This window comes from Habropoda laboriosa, unplaced genomic scaffold (genome assembly GCF_001263275.1).
Source record: "Habropoda laboriosa isolate 0110345459 unplaced genomic scaffold, ASM126327v1 scaffold33, whole genome shotgun sequence".
NCBI lineage: Eukaryota > Metazoa > Arthropoda > Insecta > Hymenoptera > Apidae > Habropoda > Habropoda laboriosa.
In genome coordinates, this window is record NW_017100187.1 from 2490964 (window position 1) to 2500402 (window position 9439).

The window sequence follows — 9439 nt, forward strand, 5'->3', positions numbered from 1 at the left end:
CCAGAGTCACTGGTAATCTTAAGACAGCCTGTTACAAGCCGGCGTGTTTTACCGGATAGGGTAATTAGGAACGATCAGGAACACGATGCTCGTCCTTTCCATTATCCAATCGGCCTTACCATATATGTATACAAGTAGTCGTCTTTAAGTCTTATTTACAACCTTGCACTACGAGCAACAGCTCAGATTTCACCGGTGAAATTAATCATCTGTGCTCCGTTCTTCCATTATCGAAGATTCCATTTGTCGAATGGTCTGGATCAGCGTATCGGTAGTGAAATATAATCGGTGGATCACCGTTCAGGTCATTTTACCTTCCGCTGTACTTTCATTCAACAGATATAATAGCTCGTTCCCATGGAACTTTCGTTAATAATAGTTAATTGATGAGAAAAAGAAGCTGGCATTGTGCCGTCGATTATCCTGAAAATTGAATTCCACGTCGCCATCAAGGCCCGGGGCTGACGATCAAGTTTAATCGATGAGAAACGGACTCTGGTGTGTGGAAATACGCGCGTCTGAAATCGCCATGATTCATACAAGCAACTTGCTAGTACCTACGTTGAAGAGAGTCGAACGACTCACAGACGGTTCTGCCTGACATTTTCGCAAGGACTTCTTTCTGTCGATGACGGTATAACGCCTGGTCCGGGAATAGATCAACGATCGATCACTTCCTTCGTTCGCGCGTCTGTCTTTGAATTTCTAATTTCAACACGTCTTTCCATTCTTCCAACCCCTGGTCCACACAGAGGATCGTTAATTTTTCATTTCCCTCCTCGTGAAAACACTATTAAACCACAAGTGAAACAAGTTGAAATTTCCAAAGGCTTTACCACCGCTTAGCTACTGTTCTCTCTCGCCGCCGCGCCGTTCCGTTTGACAAGCGATTCCACGGACAATCTAACGAGCATCGTTTCATTTCTCTCTTTTCAGATCACAATAGCGAGGCACAGCACCACACACGCGGCGCAAATACCCCAGCAACTGCCTACGTGTGAGTATACACACCACTTTCTAATTGTCAGCGATAACTAATTAGCCGAGGTCAATTAACCGAGAACCTCTTCGATGTTAGCAAGGGTGGTGGGGGATGAATTTTCTCCGGCATGGAAAACGCTTCCTGTCGGATCAAACGGTAGCGACGATCGGATAAAAAAAGATAGAAAAACAAGTGGACGCTTTCTAAAGCGCACAATAAGCCGAGGATGACAATGATTCTTGGAACAATAACCAGCTTACGAACGAGTCTAATTAGTCCAGCAGGGAGCGGTTCCCTTGATTGATCGGGACCTGTTCAATTAATTACACTCGCGGCTAATTACGGGGCTAAACGAACTAATTAAAGGGACATCTCAATCCCTGTTTCGAGAAAAATTCATATTTCTTGCGAGCGGCAAGTCTCAATTTCGCAAAAATTTCCTTCGTAGACGCGTAAAAGGAATGTTTGTATCAGTTTGTCGCTCGGTGGAAAAGGTGCGTTCGCGTCGAAATCACCGCGGTGGAATAATAATTGAAAGAAAGGGAAAAGAATGGTCAAGAAGAGAGGCTTTCCAGACGAGCGACGACCTTCCTTGGAAGACATTGCTTTTGCTGGAAGGTGAACGCAGCCGTGCGACCTAGATTCTCATGTGGCTGGCAGAGAAAGATGCCGGGAGTAGAAGAGAAAGAGGCTGAGACGAGATGTACACGGTACGAAACGAGATGACGATTCCTACCTCGACATCGATGCGAATCGAAAGTGTACTCTCCCTCCCCGCGTGTAACCAGCGGCCAAACACTTTCAACCTTTTACCTTTTACCAACCTGTTATTCCATCCGGAATTTCACCTCGAAAAATCTCTCACAGTGGAAAAATTGATTTTTCGCGGACCTCTCTCTGAACGTAAACCCATTTCGACAGAATCATTTCGTAATACGTGCAGATATTTCACAAAGGATCGCGTTTAAAATTCCGCGTCGATCTCTGACGAAAACGTTGCCTGCTTTACGTGGAGTCACGTCATATGGATTACTTGCACGAGTACCAAAGTATGCGGCGATAAGATCGATTTCTCTCTCTCAGCCTTTGAAATCGATTATACCCTCGGGCAATATACCCTCCTTTTACTTTCGTTCCATCGATATTCACGACGGATGGTAAATTAAAAAAGAGAGAGAAAAAGAGAAATATTACGGTGAAAAAGACGCGTAATTGAGTGAAATAGCACTGTCGTCGCGAGACGTGAGAAAAACCAGGGAAAAATTCAACCTAGTGCACTTAGAAACCCAGTGTGTAATGGATTTATGTAACAACGCCGATTACGTCTCTTCGAACGGACGATTAACGAGTCGGACTGCTTTTTATCGCGATGCTAGACGAATCGAAAGTGCCCCCGCTTCTCGACTTTTACTTTTTATCGTACATACCAGCAGGACATCGAGAATACACAGTGTGTTACGCCCTGAAAAGCGCGACGAACCTAACGATTATTAATTTGTCACTTGGAGCGGCCAGAAACCGAGTGTGCACCTCGGTTTCCGCTTTGAGGAGCATCGAGGGTACACGGCCAGCCTCGAATACCTTGACTTTTATTTCTTCGACTTTCAGTCCTTTTCTTCCCTCTTCAATTTTCTAATTACTTTCCCTGCGAGATTTTTCGCGGTTTTTTTTTCCTCCACTACGTCGGGAAATGTCAGTCTTGTAACGAACTCAGGTGTCATTGTTCAGAGGCTCGTTTGTTTGTTCTCGGAGGAGAAACCGCGCCTCGAAAGAAAGTTGTTTTTTTTCCTCCTCACCATTGGCGTTTGCATGCGAACAAGTTTCATCTCTTCCAGCAAACATTCGCGTCCTGTTATTATCATTATCATCCGCGACAAAGTGCGCATTGTCTTCTTCAATTTCGCTACGAGTCACGGGCTCGAATTATCGATAGTTCGATACGGCGGAACTTTTTAATTTGGCATTGTTCTCCTGGAATATAGCACGAGAACCGACCATTTACTCAATTAACGAACGCACAGTGATTTCCTTTTGTACGTTCACTTTTCATTTCGCCCCTATCGCCCGTCCAAGGTAAGCTCCAAGGCCGTTTCTATTCGCACGCGTTCGTCGTCACTCTAATCACGTTACCAACCTAACCGAGTGTAAAATTCCTAAATATACGTCTACGAAATTGAAAGATCAACGTCTGCGTATCCACGGGATATGATCTGCCCGAGGGCGACTATAATTAACAAACGAAAAAGTCGAATTAATTATTCATCGACGTGATTACGCGTCGGCTAATCGAACCTCGTGCTCTTTAATTTATACTACATCGCCGCTACACATGTACGTAATCGATACAGGAGTCTCGATTAACTTTTATCATCCAATCGGGGCAGTCTCCGTGAACCTATAGATCTAAAGCTACATAGATCAGGTGGTTAGAAATGACTCAGACTATTTTTCATTGTACTATACATTAGTCTTTCTTTCGGCTAAAACGATCGGCTTTATCGGGAACATCGGGAACATGGTTCCTCTGGACCATATATAATCATCAGACCACGTTTATGGGATAATTTAATTGGCGTTTTACGAGAACGAGTAAATCTCTTGGTTTCTGATTACGCTAAATCTCTTAATACGTCCAACATCGAGCTCGTAATATAGATAGATAGAGTCCGTGAAATACGAATGTAATTGGTTTTGCTTGGATAAAGAAGCGGAGACGTCTGTGATTTACTCGATAATTGATATACATAAAAATCTGGATTTTTATATTCCCACATGCCACTTAGAATGGATCGGAAGGTATTCCGATAGCACATTCTTCGGTATACAATTTTCGTACACCTGACGAGAGATTGTAGTATCTAGAACGGTGATTTACTTGCAAGAAAGAACACCACCAGGACACCGTTATTTTAGGCGACCTCAAGAGCTATAGGTTAGCCCGTGTATCCGTGAAACATCCGTATTTCTGGCATAATGCTCGTAATAACACACTCTTGTAACTGTACGTTTCGCGAATCCATAATTATCCAGCTCGAGCTACGGTCAGTTGGATCGTAAATAGAATAGAAGGTATAGTAAGGGGTTATAAATGATTCTGGTTAATGACGATTGCAGGATTATTAAGCGGTCAACGACGCTTCTTTCCTACGGAGTTCCGTTACACGCGAATTCATTCCCAACGATCTTCGCTTAACGAGATTCGTCTATCGTTGTTTTCTCTCTCTCTCTCTCTCTCTCTCCCTCGTTCATCTATAAAACCGTATATCGATAAAAACGACCCTCGTCCCCGTACGTGCGTCGTGTGTAACAAGTTCATTTCGTTAAAAGCTGAATTACCAAACAGCGAATATATCAAAGTGGAAACGATTCGTACAGCTGTATTCGTCGAGTTACAAGGGAATAGTAAGAAAAGAAAGAGGGCGTATGTTTAAGAGAAAGAAAACAACCTGGCTAATTCAACGATTTATAAAAGAAATCGATGCACGTCCCGACGTTGTCCATTATTACACGAACCATCGAGTATCTGGAGAGTTTCTTCAGGATCGTTATCTTCGATGGTCGATCTGTCGATCGTTCATGGTGATTTTTCCTACGGAAAGAAATGTTGAATAATTTCTAAACGGCTAAGAATGCCCCTCTTCTCAAAGAGGAAAAAGCGGATCGATTCTCGAGCAGAGGCCTGTTTGCAGAGAGAGAGAGAGAACGAAGAGGAGGCGTACTCGATAGTCGGCGGAGGATGCAAGCTTCCGTAGAAGGGACGCAATGGATCGTAACGATCGCGTGGATCAGCGCGCGGTGGATCCTTTGGAGCGAGGCCATCGATCACGCGGCCGAAGATCGCAACGGAAGATCACCTCTTAAGTGATTCATTGTTTTCCACCGGGTTTACTCGTCACTTATATCGCAGTTCTACTACTCGTCACCGAGTCCTCTTTGTTCGATCGGGACAAATAGGGGAGTAGAAGCTGCGTGGTCATCGTTACTTCGTCGGATTGGACGCGCTTAGTCGCGCTTCACCTATGTATTTACAATTAAACGATCGAGGAGAGAAGTAAAATTGGAGGATGTGTCGGGATATCCAAGTGGAGAAAGATAAAGAAAGAAACAATTCTCGTGCTCAACAAGCAAGGAACTGTTATATTTCACGCTGACAGGGATCACGCGAGGCCTGAAAGGGCCTTGACAATGGAGGAACGCGAAGACAACGGAGTAGAAAAACCGCAAGCGGGCAGAATATCGGGGACCATGGAGTACCGTTCCCCTCGAAGAAGACGTATCTGAACACCGATAACGGTATCCATCGTGTAGAATCCGCTGGACAATTCAGCCGTGCCGTTTCTTTCGTTGTTCGCGGACGTCGTTTGCGTAAGAATCAATTTGGCCGTGCAGCGGTGCCCCGTTAGAAACGTGCACAAGGGTACGCATGCTTGACCACGTCTCCTCGACTTGCCCGTTAAAACGCTTCCTTGATCGTCAGTTGGAGGAGGGAGATCGTCGACGAGTTAATTAAACTGCCAACAGGAAAATTAGAGAGAGAGAGAGAGAGACTAGAGAAGACTAGTGTTTCGTTGGGAAACAGAATAATTGTCGATTCCAACAACAAGTCAACGTTAACAAAATTTCTTTTTATTTCAAGGAAAAAAGAAAAATAGAACCTTGAAGTATAATAATAGAAACTGTACGCACTTAGAGAAAGAAGATCCCCGTCACGAGCGATCGCGTGGTTAATTAGCGCAATGATTAAGGTGTTCGATCTTCGGTTAATTTATTCGCAGATTAGTCTCGCCACGGAACAAAGGAATCTTTCGCACGAAAACCGTCGAAGCGCGGAGACGGGGTCCTTGAGATCCAGTCGAGGAATGATTGGATGGAATCGACGGCATCCGTCGACGATTCACCGTGACCAGATATAGTAATGACGTCGTTAATTAGCTCGAGAGTGTTAGAGCCACGACTACAGGTGAGTCGCGTCTCACCTCGAGGAAATTGGAAGGTCAGGTGGAACGAGGTGGTGGAGGGAGGGAGAAGATGGATGACGAACGACGATCCTCTAGGGAGTTCTACACGCTTGTTAAGAGGGAAACGAGAATATCTCGTTTCGAAGAAGGGAGATTTAACTCCTTGTTAACTCGAGCCCTTGGAACGTAACATTTCCGAGGTTTTATTTCTCACGGAGGAGAATCACCCAAACTCACATGTCCAAGTATAGTATTTAATACTCGGTGGTAAAAGAAGGGGGGAGGAAAAGGCCAATCTTCCATAGATATGAGGTACAATCAGGAGAACCGCAAGAGGAGTCAGAGGTCGTCGAAGAGTAATGTGCGAATTATGTTACCTCCTTCACTACTGGCATTTTCGTCCCTACGTCTTCCGACTGAATAGATTATCCGTAAACTCAATCTGCACGAGTCGTTTCTACACTAGGGAAGAATGTACATTTTTCTAATAGCTTTGAAAAGTGGGATTCGCAGGTTCCGTACAGAGGTCTCTACACGTGATGATACCTGATTTATTAGACTAGCCAGAGTGCTACAGGCGATGGAATAGCTTGCTGGAAGGGAAAGAAACTGTCGACGGTGAGGATAGCTCAATCAGTTCAAGCAGTTTAGCCTGGTCAACGGAAGACCGGGTCTGGAACTCTGGCCTGAGACTGATTCTTCTTCCTCCTCCTCCTCCCTTCAGCAATTTATTATCATTATACACCTGTCCTGCTTAGCCTACACCTCTATTATCTCGTACATCTTGTCTTCCGCCAAGTGGTGAAGTCCTACAGGGCATTCCGAAGAATGATGACTCTTCGTCGAGCACCGTCTCGCATATCACAGAAAATTCAGAAGCTTTCGGTTAATTTCGTATCGAAAGACTCCTCGAAGTGGAGGGAAAGTTCGAGCCTGTAAAGAGCAACAGGCGGTTTTAAAACGTTCTCGCCTGGAGAAAGAGATAACGAGTGGTCCGGCCAGGGCCGTACGATGAGTCGATAGGTGCCTTGCGGCTGATAAGGATCACCCGCGAGTAATCTGTGCCTTTGTGCGTGGAGGAGAATCCTCGACAGATAAGGACGACGTTGCTCGAAAGTTGAAAGTGGGTCGAACGTTTTTCATCTTTCTGCTGGCCGGCCATTGTTGTTGAATGGCCAGTTGTTGCGTATGGGGCAACGGTTGCTGCTCATCCTTAATTAAAGGATATCTCTCCTCTTCTAACTAGAAATAGCGAAAGGATCGATCGACTTTGTTCGGATTGAAATTTCACAGGAAAGATGAGCACGGCAATCACGTTTAACGGTTACCGTTCAGATTTTCGCGAGATCCACGGATACAACTTACTGCCGCATCTACGATTAAGATCTCTTACTCGAGAAGGAAAATACCTGAGAGACAACGATGACAGTCAATCAGGACCCTGTTGACCGCTTTTAAGCCCAGGACAAACAGGTCCACTTGAGAAAAAACAATATTCACACAGGTCCGGTGCCACTAAAATGGCCGCAAATGTTAACGGTTCACCTTTTGTACAGGTTCGATGCCTCTACTCTCCGTTAATTATACATCATCGGCACCATTCCAGACTCGTGCAAGATTTTACAAATATTCACATCGTCGTCTGTTCGATCACAGGTAGTATCCAGGGATGAAGAAGTAAAATTCGCGACGATGGTGATGGAGGTTCCTCGTAAAAATAACGACGATTCATAACGGTTCGTCGGTTCTGCTCTAAGCGCGATGACCGTGCTTCCCTCCTCCTCCTCCTCCTCCTCATCCACCTTCACGCTAGCCTCTTACGGTAGAATTACGGTAATCTTCGTTACTATTCCGCACCTTGGTGCAACGAGTCGTTTCTTCCTGCGATCGTAAAGCCTCGAGTACGCTTGCGATAACGACAAAATTTCACGGCGTGATCGCCGTCGAGCAGAATTCGAAGTAAATTGGAGCTTGTTAGAGCGAGAAAGAAAAACATTGGAAAAATTGCTCGTTTGCAAGTGCGGTTAGGGCTTCAGGGGAGAAATGGAGAGAGAGGATCCTGCAGCAACGGGCGTTCGACGATCTGCCAATTTTCTTCAAGGCCAACACGATTACTCCGGCGTGCCGGGCAGCAATCGTTTCTGAGAAATCGTGTTTCCCTCGGTGGAGTTTCGCTCGAATCACGAACGCCGTTCCGTGAACCGAGCCTAGGCTCGTTCGGGCCGATGTTTTATCCAATTTCTCGGGAATTTCTGCAGAAATCGCTTCCGTTCCATCGTCGTTCGCTCGAAACGCTACGCTGTTAGAATCGTGTTCGTTAGTTCGCGTTACTTCACAGAGGAGAGAGGATAGATGAATTGTTTTTGCCATAGGTTCCACACACACAGGCTGTTCTCGAAGCGCGTGGATATTACTGAAAACCTGATGAATTAAAGATGAGCAAATCTTTATGGCTATGGAGAAATTCATTTAAATGTAAACTTTTGGTTGGTCGGTTTTAAGTTGAACTTTGCGAAGAAAGCAAGAGCTAAACGAATTCCAATTATACCCAGGTAATTGCCTCGGTAGGTATACCGTTCGTGATAATTCTTCGGGAACAGTCTATACGGTATGTACATCTTCTGTTGTTTCGCGGTACAGTTTTTAGATAACGATATTATCCGAGATATCTCTCTGCCCACGAATATGTTCCAGACACCGGATGATCCAGATCGCGACAGGTTTTACGAATCTAGTTAGTGGTACTGGTAAGTTTACCAGTATCCCGCGGCTGAACGTTCCTAGAGACTGGTTCTTCTTGTTTCGAACACGGGACACGTCCGGCTTATGCAAGCGGAATCGTAATCTCGATCCGGACACTCGTAGATTCTCCTTCGAGTCTCATCTCGATCGCGATTTTCTGTTATCAGGGCTCTGGTTACCCTTGCAACATTCTATCGCGACAATTCTATTTCGCGAATCTTATATTTTGCCAAGGTGAAATTACTTTTCAATTGAATCTTCGTTCACGATGATAAAGTTGCGCAGAAGCGGAAAAATATTCTTTCATAAATCAACGTCGATTAAAGAGGAGAATCCTCTCGATTCTCGCTTCCACCGATCTATTCACGAGCTTATCAACGTTTTCCATCGATAATTCTAGTCAATTAGAGCTAACAGTTCGAAAAACGCGCGAGCATAATGAAAGACACGGAGGTAAGTAGCGGAGGATGTTACCCGCGAACGAAAGGACATCGAGACACTGGTGGAACGACAACGACGACTACGACTACGAGGACGGCGGTTCGAGTGGCATTCGCAAGGTTAATTACGCGGAAAGCGACCGGAAGATTTATTAACTGCGCTTGATTATTCCGCCAAGCTGTCTTTCCAGCTGTTACACCGCATCACGGACGGATATTACGCGACGGAGTTACGAATAATTGCCGCGATTACCCTCGGGGAGGAGCGGAGAGGAAAAAAGAAGAGAAGCCACGACTTAACGGAAAGAGGTACGCGT

The 9439-nt window shown here is 45.2% G+C and overlaps 1 protein-coding gene across 1 annotated transcript in view; it reads left to right on the forward strand.

The window, feature by feature from the left end:
- The window catches only part of LOC108579565, a 47090-nt gene that overhangs the window by 7853 nt on the left and 29798 nt on the right, over nt 1-9439 (forward strand). Inside the window, exon 3 of the mRNA XM_017943137.1 lies at nt 937-997. Coding sequence (XP_017798626.1) covers nt 937-997 — 61 coding nt within the window. The remainder of the gene's footprint in view (nt 1-936; nt 998-9439) is intronic.